This window comes from Acipenser ruthenus, chromosome 7 (genome assembly GCF_902713425.1).
Source record: "Acipenser ruthenus chromosome 7, fAciRut3.2 maternal haplotype, whole genome shotgun sequence".
Taxonomy (NCBI): Eukaryota; Metazoa; Chordata; class Actinopteri; order Acipenseriformes; family Acipenseridae; genus Acipenser; species Acipenser ruthenus.
In genome coordinates, this window is record NC_081195.1 from 6,402,210 (window position 1) to 6,424,083 (window position 21,874).

The window sequence follows — 21,874 nt, forward strand, 5'->3', positions numbered from 1 at the left end:
GCTGAGTTCTGTCACAACCTGACTTGCAAACCAGTCATGTGCATTGAGTCACTCTGTAGAGTCAAATCTGTTGCAAGTATAATAAATAAATAAATAAACCTGTGTGGGAAACTATGGCCCCCGAGGGAAGAACTATAGCCCCTGGAGGTAACTGTAGTTCTTCCTGAGGGGCCTTTATAGTTTCCTACCATGAGGTCGAGGTCTGCAGTCCATATTTGTTTAATGACAGTATTGTTTTTGAAGTCCATAGCACATAGTTATTAACATAGAACTGTCCGTCTGACTTTCTCACTGCGGCATAGAATTCTTGGAGGAGTCCATTGAGTTTGTGACTGTCGTATTTATTTACATAGTCGAGTTGGATTTGTTTGAATTTTAGGAAGTCAGAAAGCACTGAAAGCGAAGTTTTTATGTCAATTTTAGTGTTTACAGCATCTTTGTTTTGTAGTATATTTTGTAATTCATTTTCTGTTGTCCGCCATTTTGTTTTGTTGTGTGAAGAGTGGAAGGAAGCTCGGCGTGATGATGTAACTATTGACCTTAAACAGCATCACGGGGGCAAAAGTTGGATCTATTTTTGCTCATGTGATAGAGGTTTTAACCAATCACATGCCAGAATTCCTAAGGACTGATTCATATCTATATAAGTGATGTAATCTGGATATGGCCACTGACTGCTTTTTTTTGCAACATAATGGTGGTATTTTTCTTTTTATTTATTTTTTTTATATATTTTAATGAAACACCATATCAGAAGGCAAACAAAAGCCTGAGGTTATAAGCTCCAGCAGAGTCCCAGATGTCACTGCCCAAAATAAAGTAATTTATAATCCTGCCAAAGCCAGTTTAGTAATCACCATGACAACTGAGGCAAAGTAGCGCTGTGCTTGCAGTTCCGTTGCTCTTGTTCTTTTTTTCTGCTGTTACGGTACAGCAGGAGGTTTTCTCTTTTACTTCTGCCCTATAAGCCCGCTATTATATCTCCTTTCCCATCTGCACTGCCCACTGGTGACCCCTGCTGGGGGGAGGTGTGACTAGAGCAGTGGAATATACTGGATCTATGGTGAATATGACCTCCGAAGCTGGGGCTTCCTGTATGAGGTGATTTTCATCCATAGGAAATCAGTCCACTTAAGTGATCTCCTCAACAGGTTTAATAATATTAATCAAGCTTCAGAATGTGATATGGTTTCTCTCTACTGTTCTAACAGAGGGAGGATAATAAATTAATGCAAGTCTAGAGAGCTGGGATGTATAATATGATAGCAATGATACCTCCTTGTGGTACAGTCAGTTGGGACTGAAATGTGTTTGTAAATTGGAATGGAAAAATGTGACCATTATTCTTTTTTGTGGAGTGGCTTTCCAATGCGGCAGTGTATTTAGATTGTAATTAGATCTCATAAACAAGTGGATTACTCCGTTTGGTGACTAAGAGATTATAAACAGACTGCGATCATTATTCATTAAAACTGGTGTCAAGACTGCTTGCCGACCACAGCACTGCCGCTGTACTGCACTGGAAGTCTTTGTCCAGTTAATTGGTTTATCGTTGCTTCACAGTAACATCTGCACAGCGAGTGCTCCAGATGTAAAACAAATAGTCTTTAGCTCCTCCTCGAAGATTGTAATGTTCTGAAAAGGAGAATTTTTTTTTTTTGCTGGCCAAGTTTTCACTGTAATGGAAACCCATTGGCTATAGAGATATGAGTGGAGCTGTGGTCTTGTGATTACTGTTGGGAAGCACTGTAGAATTTATTTACTACTTTGCCCATTTTCTCCAGTTTTGGAGACTTAATTTGCACTCAGTTGTGAGTAAAATGAATGAAACAAGCACCTTGAAAGGACAGTGTTTCTTCAATGCACTAAACCACCCCCTACCCCCTTGCTGTGCAGGTATCCGCCCCCAGATCATGAACGGCCCCATGCACCCCCGGCCCCTGGTGGCGCTGTTGGATGGGAGGGATTGTACTGTGGAGATGCCCATCCTCAAAGACCTGGCAACGGTGGCCTTCTGTGATGCCCAATCCACACAGGAGATCCACGAAAAGGTTGGTACAGATACAAAATAAAAATAAAAAAATGAGATTCATCTACTTTTATCGTGGTGGTTCTTTGGAGACTGTCATTTACACTACACGGTACATTTACAGTATGTTATTGCTGTGTTACCTGTTTGACAATGTGGGCAATAATCCTTACACTATCAGTGCACTAGAGCAGACATTTAGAAAAAAGCTTTGAAACAGACTTTAAAGTTATAAGTGTAAAAAAGTTGTCAGGATGTTAACAATGAAAAGAAAAATGGCAGGTACGTTATTTAAATAGTTGTAGCAACACATGGGGACGTGTAACGCTGTATTTTTCAGAACCCCGCTACATACTCTTTAAACTCTAGTTTAAATAAAGTGGATTTTATTAGGAGTTAATGTCGCTGAGTGCCAAGGTACAGCAGCCCTACCAGAAGCATTATCATAATAGAGAGCCTCATAATGGGAGAGGAATGTAATTACATTTTACCAGTTTATATCGACCTAAACTTAATACTGTGTAGTGTAAGTGTAATACTGTATGATGACGGGACTCAGTCGGTGGTCTCCCCAATGTAAAAAGGACGGGTTTAATGGGGGGAGAAAACAAATCATTGTCTGGTAATGCAATGGATGAATGGGAGGGCTGCTGTCTCTGTCTGTCAGTCTTTGCATGAGCAGATCTATTTTGAAGCAAGGGCAAAGTTTGCAGTGGGGATCTCCTGGCAAGCTGAAAGCTCCGATCTTGATTAAATGGTAAAACTGTAACTCACTGCAGGCGCACTGCAACCCAGAACCACTCCAAATGAATGCAAACATCATTAGAAAGTAAGGGATAGGCCACTTTAACTGTCTTTACCTGCAACTCGGTTTACACAATGATGGTGGTGTTTTTTTATAGGAAGAAGCTTTTCACTATGAGGTATATACAGTAGTAGGCTTGACTTGTTCAGATGAAGCCCACTAAGTTTCCTAAGATGTATGGTATTGGCAAGTGACTCTTCTGAAGGGGTGCATGTTTAGGAAAAAGAAGCCAACTTAAGCTACAAAACATCAGAAAAAGATTTGCTCAGAATTTCCATTCAGTTGAACACGGCATTCAGAAATGTTATTTCTCTTGCAAAACATTTAATTGCGTCGGTCATAATTCACAGAGGAATGCTTTGGCTCTTGGCTTTTGGCAAATCACATCAGCAATGGAGTAAATGTGAAGAAATGCTTTAACCTTGAATTAACACCCACCAGGAATTCCTGGGCTACGGTTCTAATAAAAGCTTATAGAAATTCAGGTAATCATTTTGAGTTTTATATATGTCTTGAGAAGTGCTTGTATGGTTTAATAAAGCCTGGTTAGGACCTTTTTTGCAAAAGATGTTGAGAGTCTATAGAGGACATGTGCAGTAACCTGTCTGTACATACGTAGGTCACACTTGCATTTTAAACTGGTTATTGATGGAACTGAGAGCTGGCTTCCAGTGGAGTTCAGAGTGAAATTTAAAGTCCTATTAACTTTTAAGGCTCTGCATGAGTTAGCACCAAACGTCATCTGTGACCTTCTTTCGCCATATACTCCTATATGTAGCCTTCGATCTTTTGACTCTGGCATACTATCAGTACCTAGAACTAAGCAGCGTTCTTTTGGTGACTGAGCATTTTCCTGTATAGCACCTAGGCTGTGGAATGACCCTCCGAAGGTCATAAGGGACAGTGATACTGTTAGTATTTTTTAATCTGAACTGAAAACCCACTTTTATACTTTGGCTTTTATTGTTTGACCTGTTATATGTTGTTGTATGTAGTTATTGTTTCTATTTGTTTGTTTAGACAGTATGTCATGTTTTTTTTTAAAGTAAATGTCATTGTTTAAATTTTATTCTTGTGAAGCACCTTGATGTGCACATGAAAGGCGATATATATAAAATAACGATAATTATTATTTTATTATGTACAGTACCGACAGTGCGTGTACTGGTATGTCATAGTGATCTGTTTTTTTAATGATAGTGATAGCATTCAGTGTATATTTACAGTATGTTGCTAATGTACTTGTGTATACATATTCAAATTCAAACCTTTATTGAACCAGGTAAAGACACTGAGAACAAGTTCTCATTTAAAATGCCGACCTGGTCAAGAGGCAACATAAATACAACGGACAACAATACACAGACAGTTAGAAACATTACAGCAATACGAAATCAATAAAAAAAAAAAAAACTAATAAAATCAGCATCTGCTCTGACAAGCACATGAAACAAGGAAAAGAGCTTCAAGCCTAGAAAAGAAAGCACCTCTGAGATAAAACCAGGGAGTTTAAGCCTTGATTGGAACTCATTCCAATCGTGAGCAGCTGCATATTGCAATGAGTTATGCCCAACAGCAGTAAAAACACGAGGGACAATTAAACTAATCAAATTGCTGAATCGAAGGTTGTAAGAGGAGACAGATATAGTCAACAATTCGCTTAGATAGAGGGGTGATTTCCCGATTTTAGGGTTTTATAAATGAGTCTGTACCAATGACATGGCCAACGTGTTTGAAGTGAGGGCCAGCCAACCAAAGTGTAGAGATCACAGTGATGAGAGCGGTAGGGAGAAACAGTGACAAATCTTATTGCAGAGTGATATAAAGCATCAAACTTCCTAAGGACAACATTAGAAGCAACTTTATGAATGACATCTCCATGATCTAAAATGGGTAGTACAGACATCTGTACCAGTGAGCACTTAGCTAGCTGTGTGAAGCATGATTTATTTCGGTAAAGAAACCCGAGTCTGGCTCGAACTTTCGATTGTAGTTTTAACGATATGGGGTTTAAAAGTAAGTGCACTGTCTAGCCAAATACCCAGATATTTCCAAACTTCCACTTCCACTTACAAAAGGTACCAATTTTGCAGCCTTGCTCAAGAACTGCAGGATTGGTAACATTTGCACGTGCCCTATTAAATAACATAGATTTAGTTTTATCAACATTAAGCAATAAACGTACATCACAAAAAGACTTTTGAATCTGATTGAAACTTGTTTGCAAGTCTGATAGCACTGAAGAGTAGGGCCAATTGAATATAAATAGTGTCATCAGCATAGAGATGGATATATGAATTATCTATTCCCTTAGCAATATTATTAATATAAATGGGAAAAAAGAGATATAAGAGACGAGAAGACATTTCAGTCTTATAAAATAGCTATGTTGTCCCGGGATGAGAACTACAATACTGTGCTTGTGAATATTAGTTATTGCATTGCATTCTAATTAAAAAGCTGCATCTTCCATCTCAATATTTAGTCTGAGGACTATGTTCCTCCACAGTAAGGCTACTGCTGTGTAATAATGCACCTTTGATTTGCCATTTCCCTAGCTTGAAACTATTGAATGAAGCAATATTAAGCATTGCTCCTCCAAAGCAAGACCTACTACCATCAGACTGAATCATGCCTGAAAAGCAACATTAAAACATTACTTGAGAGTGCTCTGAATTATGTATTGTTTTTTTTCCCCCTTTGGAACTTCTGCGTTTGAAGGTTAAAATGTTGCCTCGAGTGAACAGTGAACGTGTAGTTCTCAGTTTGTGCCCCTCTGCCCTGCAGGTGCTGAATGAAGCAGTGGGTGCCATGATGTACCACACCATCACCCTGACCCGAGAGGACCTGGAGAAGTTCAAGGGTCTAAGAGTCATCATCCGAATAGGCAGCGGCTACGACAACATCGACATCAAGGCAGCTGGGGAGCTTGGTGCGCGCTCCCTGTCTTTTATTTATGTTGTGTGCCTTGTTACTCCAGCATAGAGGCCATTGAGACCAAAGCCTGGCACCCATGGTGGCCCTGACCCGTCAACAAAGTGACAGCAGCACTCATAGTTACATCGTTTAGAGCTACAGCGTGATAAGCAATCAAAACCAGTCTAGCAGTTTCTTTTTTTTATTATTCAAGTTGGAAATGAATGAATCAGCCGCAGCAACTGATCTTTAACAGGAACAATTGAACATATTTGCAAGGAATAATATACCTTTGCAAGACTTTATAAATCCTGTAATCCAGCAGGAGTCTTATTCTATCACTGCACAGGTCCTTTAAATGGGTAGGAGGAAATGCACCTTGCTTTGTTCAATACCTTGGTAACTCAAAAATGAAAGGAATGCCAAGCACGGTGATGGATAAGAGAAGTGATTGATGGCCAATTCCCTGCTCCCAGTTAAGAGCCTGTTACTTGAGACTGAAGGTCCAGGTATTTCATAAGTGGTGCTAACGGAGACCTCATTAGGAGCTCCTTGGCAGCGTGCCACCACGAGATGGCAATGATGCCGCCAGCAGCCCAGTGTAATCCGCTGGTGAAGGGATGAGAAGAGATAAGGAGTTGAAGGGGGTCACCAGACACAAATCTACATCCTGTGTCTCGCGAAAAGAGCGAGACAGAGTGTCAGGCGTGAAATGAACAGATCGCTGCTTTGAGAGCTGAATCTAGATAAAAACAAATGAGGTGGTTCAAATGGGTGTTGGGGCCTCAGCGAGTGGCAAGCTTGTCTGTGACTCAGGACTCCAGTGAAAGGGCCTGTTTCTAGGACCAAGTCACTCTGGAGAGCAGCTTGGCTCCACTGGAACACCACAACCGCAGATACAGTACAATGCAGACCTGTTCATGTTAAACTGACTAGCCACACACACATTCAATGTATCATTAGTTGCAGCTATCCAGTAAATAGAAACTTTCCTGTATACCTACATGCGTTTCACTGCAGTTGAAGATATTAATGATATATACATTGGAATACATGAGGATTCATTTATTTCAACTCCTCGTGGGTTACTTTCTCCACAAGTGAAGTGCAGTACGTTATCCCACTGCACCGATCCGTCACGTATCCTCAGTTTATCCTCCGCACATCAGATGGATCCTGACAGACTGGCACAGTTTAAATGTCTCCCCCAGGAGGGACCATTCACCAAGGGTTCCAGCTGTTTATCACGCAGCGGTTCTCGCTGCTCCCCAAGCTCAGCTCCAGCTGTGAGCATCCCCGCCGCTGGGTGACACTGATCGATGGTAACCCTTAATGAGCCTGGCTGGAGCACAGCCCCCTGGGACACCTCACCGCAGAGGAGGCCTACTTTACAGAAACAAGCCTGTTGAGTTTTATTCGCAGGAAATGACAAAAACGAATGTCAAGGCTGAAGGGCCTTGTGGTCAAGTTAGAGGAGAACAAAGGCATCTCCTTGTGTCTTAGACTCATCAAAAACCCTTCAACACCACACTGTATTAGAAAAGAAAGGAATAGATGTCTATAAGATATATGTCTATAGCAATATACAGTAAGCTTTCTTCATTTATGCAATTGGCAGCTGCTGAGGACTTCTTATCCGCTTATGGGGCAAAGCTATAGATTTGGTCTGGCCGTAAATTACTTTTTTACCATCATGGCACCCTGTGGCAAAGCGCCCCGCCCCTGTGTGCATTTGTGTTGTATGTTGCGTGTGTAAATGTTGGTGTATAGATTGGTACACGGGATATAAACGGGTCTGTGTTTCACGTGTATTTAAAGTGTAGATTTGTATTTAGGCACGAGGAGAGCACAAATCACTTCACGTGCTGGTTAAATGTAATATGTGAGCACGGGGTTGCACAGAATTAATTCACGTGCTGGGATTCAAGTGAATAATTAATTAGTAATTGAATCCCAGCACAACAGTATATATAGATGCACATTTTCACTCAGTCGTGGTTAGGTGTTCGGTGAGTGGAGAACGGGATTGGAGACGGAGGTGAAGTAAAATAATAATAATAATAGTAAAAGTAATAGTTAACGTGTTTTCACTCACCGTGTTTGTTCGTCTGTCTGTCCTGCACCGTCTGTTTAGCGTTTAGTCGTTTTGTATGTCTATTTATTTTGGCGTGTAGTGCCGTGTCCAGTGTTTTTGTCTGTTCCAACCTTTTATTTTCTGTTCTGTTTATTAAATGCTGAACGCGATCACGCGTTCAGCCTCACCAAAACCCCATCTCTCTGTCGTTTGTGTTCCTGTTTCTGGTCTGACGCCACCCACTCCGGCCGTCTTTGTGACACGTGGTGTCAGAAGTGGGATTTGAACCCACGCCTCCATTCAGAGACCAGAAGAGGGGGTTTTGTGGAAAAAAAAATAAATAAATAAATAAAAAAAAAATAGTAAAGCGAGGATGGGAAGAAAGAGCTGCAGGAAGCAGCAGAAGCAGCAGCAGCAACAACAACAGCTGCAGCCCTCATCCTGCATGCCGGGCTGGGAGGAGGACAGCCACAACGGGGCAGTAGCCACCCCTCTACCCCCACTGCCACCGGGTTCCCCACCGTCCCGGGAAATATGGGACTGGCTGGTGCACCCCGAGGGGAACTTCGCCAGTGACCTCCCCATGGTTATTCACGCACTGCAGATGCGAGATGGGAAACGATGGGAGGACTGGGAGCAACAGCACAACCCGGCATCCGTTCGTGACCTCACCATTGTGGTGCTGGGTTACCTAGCTGCAGACATGGGAGGGATGCCTTCCAGTGAGCAAGAGGGAGAGGAGCAGTCGCTGCCCTCTCCAGTACCTGAGCGGGAGGAGCCTGAGCGTCCACAGCCCGAGTGGGAGGAGCCTGAGCGTCCACAGCCCGAGTGGGAGGAGCCTGAGCGTCCACAGCCCGAGTGGGAGGAGCCTGAGCGTCCACAGCCCGAGTGGGAGGAGCCTGAGCGTCCACAGCCCGAGTGGGAGGAGCCTGAGCGTCCACAGCCCGAGTGGGAGGAGCCTGAGCGTCCACAGCCCGAGTGGGAGGAGCCTGAGCGTCCTACGCCTGAGTGGGAGGAACCCGAACGTCCTACGCCTGAGTGGGAGGAACCCGAACGTCCTACGCCTGAGTGGGGGGAACCCGAGTGTCCACAGCCCAAAAGGGAGGAGTCGGGGCGTCCACAGCCCAAAAGGGAGGAGGTCGAGGATGATGGCTGGGAGGTTTTTTTAAAGAACCTCGCAGCAGAGTTATGCCCTGGCTGTGGGGCTTATGGGCACACGTTAGCCATATGCCCCACCCAGTATGAAGAGGAGGAACCAGCGCCCAGACGGGGGGACCGCGAGCGTCCAGCGCCCAGACGGGGGGACCGCGAGCGTCCAGCGCCCAGACGGGGGGACCGCGAGCGTCCAGCGCCCAGACGGGGGGACCGCGGGAATCTGAAGCCTGAGAGGCAGCTGTTCCCACCTTCACCAGCAGAGCAAGAATGCCTGCTGGTTTCCCCATCACAACCAGCAGAGGTAGAATGCCTGCTGGTTTCCCCAGCACAACCAGCAGAGGAAGAATGCCTGCTGGTTTCCCCAGCCCAACCAGCAGAGGAAGGATGCCTGCTGGTTTCCCCAGCACAACCAGCAGAGGAAGAATGCCTGCTGGTTTCCCCAGCACAACCAGCAGAGGAAGAATGCCTGCTGGTTTCCCCAGCACAACCAGCAGAGGAAGAATGCCTGCTGGTTTCCCCTTCAGAAGCAGAGCCGCACCAGTCCGCTGCGAGAGAGGCAGAGCAGCACCAGTCCCCTGAAAAAGGGGGAGACTACACGCTGCTCCCACTTCCATCGGCAGGAGACTACACGCTGCTCCCACCTTCACCGGCAGGAGCAGAGCAGCCGGAGCTGCCTCTGCCACTTCCAGGAGCAGAGGAGCAGGAGCTGCCTCTGCCTCCGCCACCTACATCGGCAGGAGCAGAGCAGCCGGAGCTGCCTCTGCCTCCGCCACCTACACCGGCAGGAGCAAAGGAGCAGGAGCTGCCTCTGCCACTTCCAGGAGCAGAGGAGCAGGAGCTGCCTCTGCCACTTCCAGGAGCAGAGGAGCTGCCTCTGCCTCTGCCACTGCCAGAAGCAGAACAGCAGGAGCTGTCTCTGCTTCCCATACCTCCACCACGGGGAGTACGGTGGCCGGAGCCCCAGAAAGGGGAGCTGTCGGCCACGAAGAAGGGGGAGGAGGTCTGGAGACCACCAACCCCAGCAGCAGTTTCGCTGCCGGAGATCGTGGGGGAGGTCAGGAGACCTGCTCCCACTGCAGCAGTTTCGCTGCCGGAGATCGTGGGGGAGGTCCGGAGACCTGCTCCCACTGCAGCAGTTTCGCTGCCGGAGATCGTGGGGGAGGTCCGGAGACCTGCTCCCACTGCAGCAGTTTCGCTGCCGGAGATCGTGGGGGAGGTCCGGAGACCTGCTCCCACTGCAGCTTCTTCGCTGCCGGCAGTACTGTGGTCGGAGCCCCACCAAAGGGAGCTACCGGCTACAAAGAAGGGGGACGAGGTCTGGAGACCACTTTCCCCAGCAGCAGTTTCGCTGCAGGAGTTCTTGTGGCCGGAGCCCCACAGGAGGGAGCTGCCGGCTACGAAGAAGGGGGAGGTCGGGGGACCACCTGCCCCCGCAGCTTTTTCGCTGCAGGACGGGACCAACAGGCTGTCAGCCGTGCCACTACCGGCAGGGGTGCTGACAGCATGGCCAGCCATGGGCCCACTGAAGCCTCCCTTCCCAGCCCGAGACTTTGTCCTGGACTGCTGGATTTTTAAGGGGGGAGGTGGCCGTTGAGGCCATGTGTGCTGCGCACAAGGGGGGGTATATGTGGCAAAGCGCCCCGCCCCTGTGTGCATTTGTGTTGTATGTTGCGTGTGTAAATGTTGGTGTATAGATTGGTACACGGGATATAAACGGGTCTGTGTTTCACGTGTATTTAAAGTGTAGATTTGTATTTAGGCACGAGGAGAGCACAAATCACTTCACGTGCTGGTTAAATGTAATATGTGAGCACGGGGTTGCACAGAATTAATTCACGTGCTGGGATTCAAGTGAATAATTAATTAGTAATTGAATCCCAGCACAACAGTATATATAGATGCACATTTTCACTCAGTCGTGGTTAGGTGTTCGGTGAGTGGAGAACGGGATTGGAGACGGAGGTGAAGTAAAATAATAATAATAATAGTAAAAGTAATAGTTAACGTGTTTTCACTCACCGTGTTTGTTCGTCTGTCTGTCCTGCACCGTCTGTTTAGCGTTTAGTCGTTTTGTATGTCTATTTATTTTGGCGTGTAGTGCCGTGTCCAGTGTTTTTGTCTGTTCCAACCTTTTATTTTCTGTTCTGTTTATTAAATGCTGAACGCGATCACGCGTTCAGCCTCACCAAAACCCCATCTCTCTGTCGTTTGTGTTCCTGTTTCTGGTCTGACGCCACCCACTCCGGCCGTCTTTGTGACACACCCTTTTTAAGATTTTGGTACAGGAATACTTAGAATTACACTGGTGACAAAACAGAAACTAAACCTTGATAAACATAATTGTTGCAACAACAAAGGACCCTCACCCTCACCATGTGCATTTAACTGATTGACTCTCTCTCTGTACAAGGTTATCATATTGAGCTGTGCTGATGTGCACGACGCAGTGCTGCTGTTCTGAGTAACGGGCTGTGTGTTTGTTGTCCTGTTTCAGGGATCGCGGTGTGTAACATCCCTTCTGCGGCGGTGGAGGAGACGGCCGACTCAACGCTCTGTCACATCCTGAACCTGTACCGGCGGAACACCTGGCTGTACCAGGCGCTGCGCGAGGGCACGCGTGTGCAGAGCGTGGAGCAGATCCGCGAGGTGGCGTCGGGGGCCGCGCGCATCCGGGGGGAGACGCTGGGCCTCATCGGCTTCGGTACGGGCTTGGGGCTTGTACCCTGAAACCTAGTTTACTGTTAATACTGTACACTGGCGCTTGCCTTTTGAAGGGTATGTCCAAATCTGACTCGAGTAAAAGAGTCATCAATCACATGAACATTTAATTCACAGAACAAAATGAAAGGGGGGTAAAGCGTGATATATTATGATGGCATTGTTTAATAGCTATGTTTTTAGGCTGAGCAGAGTGACATTGAGCTGTAATGACATTGAAGATAATGACCCTGATGATTACACTGCAGCTGTCCTCTTCAGTGGAAGTAGTGCATTAGAGCTGCATCAGGCCCCCTTCCCAGACCATGGCAGTTGCCTTAGTCATGCCCAATTAAAAATGCACTTAACACAGAGATGGCAGGAAAACAGACCTTATGGACAATAAATAAATACAGGTGAACATTAACCCGTGATGCATCATCATGGTACTGTCCCAAACACTTGCTTTTTAATGCCATGAGGACTCTCGGTACTCAGTACAGCTTCGGTATTAAAGACATGGAGAAAGACAACATTGAAGACATTGAGAATTACTCAGTCAAAATGTTTGTCTTTAGATTTTTTTCTGGAGACTTCTCTTCAGGCACAGCAGTGCACGTTTACCCACACAGCCCCCCATGTTACTTTAATTGCCCCAGACAGCCTTTGGAAATGACTTGCAATCAGTGTTGACCCTGGCTGGGCCTTTTATCCTATTGCCAGTCCACTGAACTGAGGTCGCCTTTAAAAACCAGAACAGTACTAAATAAGGTTATAGTGCCCTTAGAGTCCGGTCTCAGATGAGGAGCTTTACATAAACCGATAGCTGTTTATCTCCCTCCTTCTTACAAACTGTTGACCTACTCTCAACATTCAAGGGAGATACAAAAAGAAAAATGCATGGACCTTTTTAATCCCATTTTGAAACAATAGAAAACAAATTTTCTCCTTGATTAAGCGCCCGAGGATTTAAAAGTGTGCCTCTCCTGGTATTAATGTTGATTCGACTGCATTGGTGTATTAAAGACTGCACTACTAGGGGTCTTACGGGGTATTAGATGAAGGACTTACTGTCACTTTCTGGAGAGTTTAGTGTGTGACACAAGGGCACATGCAAATTGTGCGATTGTTACAGCCCTGCCATTTGCACAGCCAGGGGAGGTTTGAGCAAAGACAAGGAAGTCTGTGAATATTTTAGGCACTGAAGGAGCCATTCTGTTTGGAATAGAAAGTTCAATCTTAAACAGTCAGTGCACTGTTCAGTGGGCTAAAAGGGTTGATCTACATGGTGCTGGAACCAATAGATTTAGTGTGGTGGGTGTAAACTTGCATACCATTGGAACAAGCAGCAGCAGAGTTGGGTAAATGCGGATTAATTATACTATGCTTTTTGCAACTGTATAAAAGGCTTTACAATTCAGTTCCATTTTCATTGCTCTCCTTACCACTGGGCTGTTATACTTGTAGTTTGTTGTACTTTTTCAGTTTATTCTCAAGCAGTATTTAAGACCAATAGGATCTTACCATAGCATCCAGAGTAGACAAATACTGTAATTGTTCTGCTCTTCTCATTACGCTTATGGAGATACGAGTCGAAACATTTGTCTACTTGTCTGGGGAAGGGTAGTAGATTGCCACCCTGCTGGGGATGCATATCCCTCAAAGTAGGGATTTGGTAGTGAAAGAATACTGATTCTTGATTGGCTGAGCCCTTGAAGGTGATAATAATGACTTTGATTCACTTCAAAAGCTGGGCTGGAGCCCCAGACTGTGCACCTCACAGTCAACGGGACTCTCTGATTTCTCGGCAGGGCGCGCTGGGCAGGCGGTAGCAGTCCGGGCGAAGGTTTTCGGCTTCAACGTGATTTTCTACGACCCGTACCTGCAGGATGGGCTGGAGCGGTCGCTGGGGGTGCAGCGCGTCTACACCCTGCAGGACCTGCTGTACCAAAGCGACTGCGTCTCACTGCACTGCAACCTCAACGAGCACAACCACCACCTGATCAACGACTTCACCATCAAACAGGTACACACACAGCGCCCTGTCCTTACCAGGACATCAAAGAAGCTTAGAAACGTGCTTATTGAGGTTTAAAACCATTTCCCCTTTGGCGGTGTTATTGTTGTCCTTTTTTTTTCCTATTTGGATTTTTATTATATAACTGTGTTGTGTCTGCAGATGAGGCAGGGCGCGTTCCTGGTGAACTCTGCGCGGGGCGGTCTTGTTGACGAGAAAGCCCTGGCCCAGGCTCTAAAGGAGGGAAGAATACGGGGGGCAGCCCTGGACGTCCACGAATCAGAGCCTTTCAGGTGGGACAGAGACAGAGAAACTGGGGAGCCAAGCTGGAGACCCAGTGATCAGAAGGGAGTGGGTTTACATTGTGAAAAATTCTGCGCATTGATACTGGCTTTTAGTGGATTTTATTATAGTATTTCATATTTATTATTTTACTGTTGTTGAATGGTATGGTGTCCATTTTGAATTCTGTCTGAGCCTGGTCATGACAACAGTGTCAGTAGGATTCTAGTTTTCTCACGTTACGGGTCATATTCATCAGGAACGCTGGAACCAGAGGGAAATAAAGACTCTTGATAACATAATTGCAGCTATCCCGCTGATCGGAGAGGATATAATAACACCCACAGTTTGATGTGCTTCCCTCTGGTGCTTTTATAAAGAGTCTATTCATAGCAAATCATTTGAATTGGAATAGTTTTCATTCTCAGAGCAGGAAAACTCATATTAAATATCTAATAAAACAAACCAAGGATTGAGCAGTAAATGCTTCCATTGTGTGTCTCTATTGAATGTATGAAGACAGTTCACAATGGAACCGAACACTATTGAATAAAATGGTTGTTCAAAATAAGTATCACAGCATTTCCACCATGTCTAGCTTCATTAGAACTTGCTCTTCAGACATTTTTAGCATCATCTTAATTAGGCGCCTAGCAACCCAGTGCATCTCACTTTGTTCCCAAAGTAAAACAATGACTCTGGTTCCTTTAAACCGTTCCATTTAACATCAAACAGCCTTTCTTACCAGCAGGCATTTTCAGCAGCAAATTCATACCTGCTTTCATTTTGTTAATAGAAATTGATGAAATGAGAGAGACCAGCAAAAAGAAGAAGAGAAAAATCTGAAACAGCTAAAGGCCTCTCCCTTCAGTCACTGCATGCATAATTGTACCATGTTAACTTTCTTATCTATCTATCTATTTTATAATACATATATGTTGTTGTTTTTTTCAAAGTAAAATGCAAAATTGTGACCGAAGGGGATATATTTCAGTCAATCTCTTCTAATAATTTAATTAATCTGAAATAAAAGAAATACCAGTGTTACAATGTGTCACACATCACGATTGTGGTCTGATATACACTATTATTATTATTATTATTATTATTATTATTATTATTATTACTGCTATTATTTGGGATCTTTAGTATACACAGAATAGACAGGACCTCTGTGTATGTGCAAGTATGATAAGCAGGCTGAAAGCCAGAATCTAACCGCTGTTTAGTTCGTCCACTTTGTTACTTGTCCTGTTTATTTGTCTTTTTTTTCTATCTGACTAGAGTTTGAAATGCTCCTAATGTGATGGATGTTAGCTGACACGTTATTTTCATTTTCATTAAGTTTTGCCCAGGGCCCTCTGAAAGATGCTCCTAATTTAATCTGTACACCACATACTGCCTGGTACAGTGAGCAGGCATCGCTGGAGATGAGGGAAGCAGCCGCCTCAGAGATTCGACGAGCCATCACTGGTACGGCTTTGCTTCTAAATAAATAGAAAAAATTGTAATAGCTCTGCTCACCTTAAGCGTATTTGCTGTGTAATGCATTTCAGTTTAATTACAACCTCCAGAAATCTCTTCTGTCTACAAATCTGAATAAGGCACCGTGACTCTACATTAGTCTTGCCATAAGCATCATTTCTTCAGATGTCACATTTCCACTTGGTTTGCCTAGGCTTTCATAAATGCATATCCCTCTAATAGATGTCATCATTATGCCCAGACTTTTATTAAAAGAGCTCAGGGCTCCCCCATTTGCTCCGACTGTATATCAAATAACATGAATTCAAAATTGGGTTTGGAGCCAAATATTTTATGAGTCACAATTGATCAAATTTAAAGAGCCTCTTACCCAAGTCATTCAATTAATGTTGCTCACCGCGGCTGATTGATCTGCACTTTCAGGTCGCATTCCGGACAGCCTTAGAAACTGTGTGAACAAAGAGTTCTTCATCACCACCTCTCCCTGGTCAGTCATGGACCAGCAGGTTGTCCATCCAGACCTCAACGGCGCCACCTACAGGTAGGATGGAATCCCTGCAGTTACACTTTCTTTGTTTTCTTGTCGCAAATATTCCCACAAAAGCTGCTAGGATGGATGGAAGCAGGTCATTTTTAAAGGCAAATCCGCTTGTTGTCAAATATGCTATATTTTATGTACGTCATCTGAATATATTTTTAAATATTGGTATACTGTTTTTAAAAGCTCATACAACAGCCAATAGCTTATCTATAAGAGGCAGGGGGCATTATAATTATTGCTGTTATTATTGTTATTATTGTTGGAATGTTTTATGTTCCTTGTTCATACATTGTTAAACTGTCACACGTGTGAACGATTGAGAGATGTAGGGCCCATGGAGATTCAACAGGGACAGATTATTTACCTATTTATTTATTAAATATTTAAAGTGAAAGGTGAGGAATGAAGTTAAGTACCTCCAACACACCTCAATCCACACCTATACATTCCCTCTACCTCGCAGTTCTGGCAGAGAGACTAGTAGTGCCTATTTGTGCCCCATTATGTGGTGCTTTTGTGATCGCCTGGGTAAAGCAAAAACTAAAAAAAAAAAAAAAAAGTAATTTAAAGGGAAGGCAAGAATGACAGGCAGTATTTTTTTGTTTTGTTTAAAAAAAAAAAAAGTTTTATTTTTAAAGCAACCACTAGAGGGCAGTGTTGACTATGATGTCAAAAGTTGTCACTGTGACACCAGCCCTGGCTTCTGTAAGCAAGCTAAACAAAAACAAATGGTGATTTTTGTTCTTTCTTTTATGAATTGTTATTTTTACATCCTGCCTGAATGCCTGCCTGTATGGACTGGTAGACACAGACAATGCTCTCGCTTTTTTCACACAGCAGAATGAGCCATATCCTTCAAGGAATAGCAGCTGATGGTTTTCAAGACAAGTTATTAATCTAAGTCAAACAAAGGTAACTACTGAGCGAAGGTGGCACTGAAGGGGTAGTGAATGATAAACATGCCTCCCCTTGCTTTGCTCAGCTTCTTCAGCATGTCTTCACAATGGGAAGCTGTAACCATTAACAAGTTCACACACTTCCTGAAACTGAAAATAAAAAGCAGATGATACATTGAACCAAGGAAGTGACAAAATGTTACCGTATTCATGACCTGACAATAAGGGCAATGCTAATAAAGTAAACAGAAGAACGAACTAGTCGAGTCTTTGGGCTATTCACTTAGAAGGCAGGATGTTAGGACAATCTACAAGCCTCCCGTAGCCGTATTCATTTTAGAACACATGACATGACATTAATAAAGCATTATAAGGAATGTGAGCTCATTTTAGCCATTTAAACTGCTGTCACGATAATCATTAGCTCTCAGTTTCCAGCTCTGTTCCGCCTTTGTAAAATAGGTCAGGTTGTGCTTGCTCTCATCTAAATACAAAGCTTGGACACATGCAATCAGGAGCACGTTTGTAAAGCAGTCCCATTTAAGCCCGCTTTAAAAATCTGCATTAATTAGGTCTTCTGTGAGGTTTCTACTGAAAGCAGTTTTTTTCCCCCAGTGGATGTTTTTAAAGACCAAATCAAATCAAATAAATAAGGATGTGTTCAAAAATAAATCAGGTCATTGACAAACATTTTGCGAAGACAGGGAAATAAAGACATGTCAAAGAACGCTGATCAAATTTTTTTTCTTTCAGTATTAATATTACTAACGTTTTAACAAATGTTTCGTTATTTGTTAATGGTTAGTTAATGGCTTCTTAAAATGTGGTGGCTTTTTTTTTTATTTTTGCGTAGGATATAGCCTTAGGATATAGATCCTGCTTTTTTCCATAGTGAGTAACAGTAAAGGACAATTTTAACATGCTTTGTGTGAGCAGTCCTTTACAGTAACTAGTTATTCTATAGAACATTTCTACTATGTAATTTTAAATACAAAATAAGAAACACCTGTGGGGTGGGGTTGAGTTTGCAATTTAGGGAACAAAGACCCCCAGTCCGGTTTCAATACCCCAGGCTTCTGTTTATAGTCGTGGAAGTAGTGATTTATAAGGCACTGTATTTCACATTTTAATTAGCAAGGCTTTGGAAGCAGCTCTTGTCAATTCTAACTGCGGCAAGGATGTTACAGGGAAAGCAACCCATATAAATAATACATAAATATGAAACAGACTGCAAAGATGTGTATTCTAATTCAAATGTATATTCACAATGCACTTTAAAATGGACCTTCTATATGTGGAATGAAATAATGTATAGAACATATTTTTCCACACATCTAGCGTAATATATATATATATACATACACACATATATATGTATATATATATATATATATTTTTAGACGGTTTTAATATGTGCTATGATATGATATATCAAAGCCACATATTTGCATTTTCTTATAGGAAATCCAAACTGTTTGGCATTAGTAAGTTATTAAAAGTGGTCCACTGTGTTTTTGCAGGTACCCCCCCAGCATGGTCGGGGTGGCACCAGGAGGAATCCCAGGCGCGATAGAGGGCATGGTGCCAGGCGGGGTGCCAGTGCCTCACAGCCTGCCCACAGTCACACACCCCTCGCAAGCCCCCTCACCGAACCAGCCCACGAACCACGGAGAAAACCGAGAGCATCTAACTGAGCAATAGCACTAGAACCAGAGCACTCAAACCTTCACTCACCTGGGACCAAGAGACACTGAGCACAACCGCCGAGACTCAGCACTGGCAGCGAAGACATGGACCACCAACTTGGACTCTTCGTTTCTATTCCTTTATTTTGTTGCATATTATTATTGTTATTATTATTTTATTTTTTTGGATGTTCCAGTGTTACCTACAAGTACATGATGGTGAGAAACAAGCTGTGATGATGCTAAGCCCCTTTGAAATGTCGCTACTCAGAAGTACCTCGCCCTCAACTTTTATGTTAGTTAATGTGTGATTTTGTGTTTCCTCTCGGTTTCTTCTCTTTTTGACTCCAGACGTGAATATTGCTTTTGTTCCTCCAGTAGAAATAAAAACAAAATAATAATGAAATGCATATATATATAACCAGACATCTGACAAGGAATAAAAATCGTCCACTGCACTGGCAATCGACAGAGTGAACTTTGACCCTTTCCTGGCCAAGCCCTACTAACCTTGGACCGTGACCTTCATCGTCCAATAAAAAAAGACATTGGAAGGAAACCGTTTTCACTTCAACTTCAGCTTTAATCATGGAGGAGAGTTCAACATAAGAGTACAGTCAAAATGAGTGTGCAAGTCAAATCTTACATTCTATTAAGAGTGTATATTTTCCATTGAGTGTTGAAGAAGCTTTTGTACAAAGTGTTAAATTGGGCGAATTCCATGAAGTATTGAGCAAAACACTTCATACTAATGCAATTGGTTAGTAGCACAAATACCATTTTCAATGTTGAAGGCTACACATAGGTCCCTGTAATATCTACCGTACACGGTTGAGATGTCTAAAGTGAAACATTAGCTCTACACCTTTAGTGTAGCGTGTATTTGTGTTCTGAAGCCAGTCATGTTCACAGCTTCAGAATAATTCAGAGAAAGGGGAAGATCCAAACTCACAATCTTTCAGACAACCCAGGAAATACAAAAGTCAGAAGTGCACACAGCAAAATATGATTTCATTTCAGTATCAATTAGGAAATATGCCAGACTGCTAGGCGACATGCAATATTGAATTTGTATGAATTAACAGGCAGTTTGCAGTAGAAAGTGTGCCATTATACAACAGCATGGGGATTGACAAACATGTTTGTGTTTGAATTTTGGATTGCCCCTATTTAGAGGCTAGCTAGGGGGTTTCACACACAGTATGTAAAGACAGCTCTGTTTTCTATTTTCATATTAAACAGTTACTACCATGCAATGGACTGGAAAAGGGTTACAGCAAACTGGATTTCTTCTCAACTCAGGAAAACACTTTTTTGCTGATTTTTTTTTTTTTTTCTTCTCCCCCTACATTTTGCCTGAACCAGAAAAAAAAAAAAAAAAGTTCAGGATACCTTTTTACTTCATTGTGGTATTTTTATATTACAAACACATCACGTTTTAGGTGTTAAAGGTTTTGAAGAGTCCTGTTAGATTTGTATTGGCTAGTTAAATGTTCTTATAACCATAGTCTTTATGTGAACCATCCTTATTTTTTATCTTTTTGTTATAATAATGGCCAATTTGAGCCCTTGGGCACATTGTGTACTCAGTGAGTAGGTGAGATATTAAAACCTGCTAGTGTCCCAGTAACAGCAAGAAGTGGCCGTCAGCGGTATGTTTTGTTTTTAGTGTCAGTATTTGTATTTGTTTATTGTACAAAGTGAACATTTAGCATCAGTGCAGTTCAAATAAAAAAAATACAATTCTAAAAAAAAAAACATTTTGTTGCTAGGTTTGTGTCTTCCAGCAGAAATGTTGACTTTCAGAATAAAACGTCTCAATCCGTTCTCTCTTGTTTATTCCAGCGCTGTCTGCAAACACCTGTCTGTGTTCAGAAAATGTTTCAGCCTTTTACAAATTGTCTTCATGAAGAGCATGTATGTAATGTTTTGGCACCTCAAGTAAGCAGCCACAATTGTTCAATCCCTTTAGTGACTACTGTTCCAAAGAAGCCATAGCATGTAAACAACTTATTTTTTTTTACCAATAAGGGCGCTGTGGAACAGGAATGTAGGGTTAGCTCCAGAGCCTTGGAGTGGGAGTGGAGCTCTTGATATAAGGGTCGTCCAAAATTATCAATTTGAATCGCATTGTAAGAGGACAGTGAGCAAAAGATTATTCAAATGCATTCTGAAACGTACATAGGAGGCTAGGATTGAATAATAAAATATAATATTCACAATGTAGTGTGTGACAGACAGACCGCTAAATGAAGTGTATAATGTATATTATAGTAATACTTAACATAAGACATACTAGTTAGTTTACTTCATAGTACGCTGATTCTATCCATGTAACATGTATTTATTATACGGACATGGTATTTTCAAGGTCAGATATCTCCAAGACTGAGAAAATGTACCATTAAAAATGTAATAATAATAAACACTACAAGTCTCAACATGTTACAACCCTCCTCCCTCTCCCCTTGTCTGTGTGAAATAATAGAAGTACGTCACTGGTGCTGAAAGAATAAAACCTCAGGACATTCCTGTTTATTACCAGCACCCCACCCACTGAGCAAGTGATTTAGCAGCCCAAGGTCCTAACCACTAGGGGTGCCATTTCACAATAATGCTAATTATTTACTGATTATTCTTCAATAGTTTGGACTGGAGCATTGTATATTTGGTAAGACAAACTATAGGTGATGCAGTGGGCTAGTTCACTAGCATGCTGTGTTGATCCTCCTTGTTGGACTGGGTTCAAATCCAAATGATTCCTTTATTTTTAAAGAATTGGTTAATTTACTATATATTCAATGAAAAGCATGTCATTCCATGAAAGTAATATGGCACAGTGGGCTAATTCACTAGCATGCTGTGCTGGTCTGCCTTGTGGGACTGGGTTCAAATCCAGGGATTCCTGGACCCTTTCCTGTATAGACAATGATAAAGGAGGTTTTTTTTTCTACACAGAAGTGAAATGGCACCATTACCTCCTAAAGACCCGAATCCTGAAAATTGTATACCAAAGCTGCTCCTTTGAGCTTCTGACGCAGTCGTGACCCCGCCCCCAAGGGATCAAAAGGACTGTATGTGATAATTAAACGAATCGCTGTAATAGTTATTCTATTTACGTGTGTTTGTATGCACTACAAGTCTGTTGCTAGTTACGTCCCGCTGCGGCTTGCTATTGTCAATACTAAACGGCTTTATATATATATATATATATATATATAATGCCACTTTGGTGAACAGCTATTAAAAACTAATCACCATTGCGAAGGCTGTTTATTCCGACAAGCAGGCT

General features: G+C 42.9%; 1 protein-coding gene across 8 annotated transcripts in view; it reads left to right on the forward strand.

Annotated features, from left to right (window-relative positions):
- The window catches only part of LOC117415855 (C-terminal-binding protein 2-like), a 90,083-nt gene extending 69,675 nt beyond the window's left edge, over positions 1-20,408 (forward strand). For 6 of the 8 annotated variants that reach the window (XM_034026735.3, XM_034026736.3, XM_059026220.1 and 3 more), the window contains 8 exons: positions 1,897-2,051; positions 5,622-5,766; positions 11,474-11,680; positions 13,488-13,702; positions 13,856-13,986; positions 15,321-15,448; positions 15,884-16,001; positions 18,418-20,408. In XM_034026735.3, coding sequence (XP_033882626.1) covers positions 1,897-2,051; positions 5,622-5,766; positions 11,474-11,680; positions 13,488-13,702; positions 13,856-13,986; positions 15,321-15,448; positions 15,884-16,001; positions 18,418-18,598 — 1,280 coding nt within the window. In that variant the 3' untranslated portion in view covers positions 18,599-20,408. Of the gene's footprint in view, positions 1-1,896; positions 2,052-5,621; positions 5,767-11,473; positions 11,681-13,487; positions 13,703-13,855; positions 13,987-15,320; positions 15,449-15,883; positions 16,002-16,838; positions 16,914-18,417 lie in introns of all 8 variants that reach the window. The other 2 variants (XM_034026732.3, XM_034026733.3) reach the window with 2 other exon arrangements.
- The last annotated feature ends 1,466 nt before the right edge of the window (positions 20,409-21,874 follow it).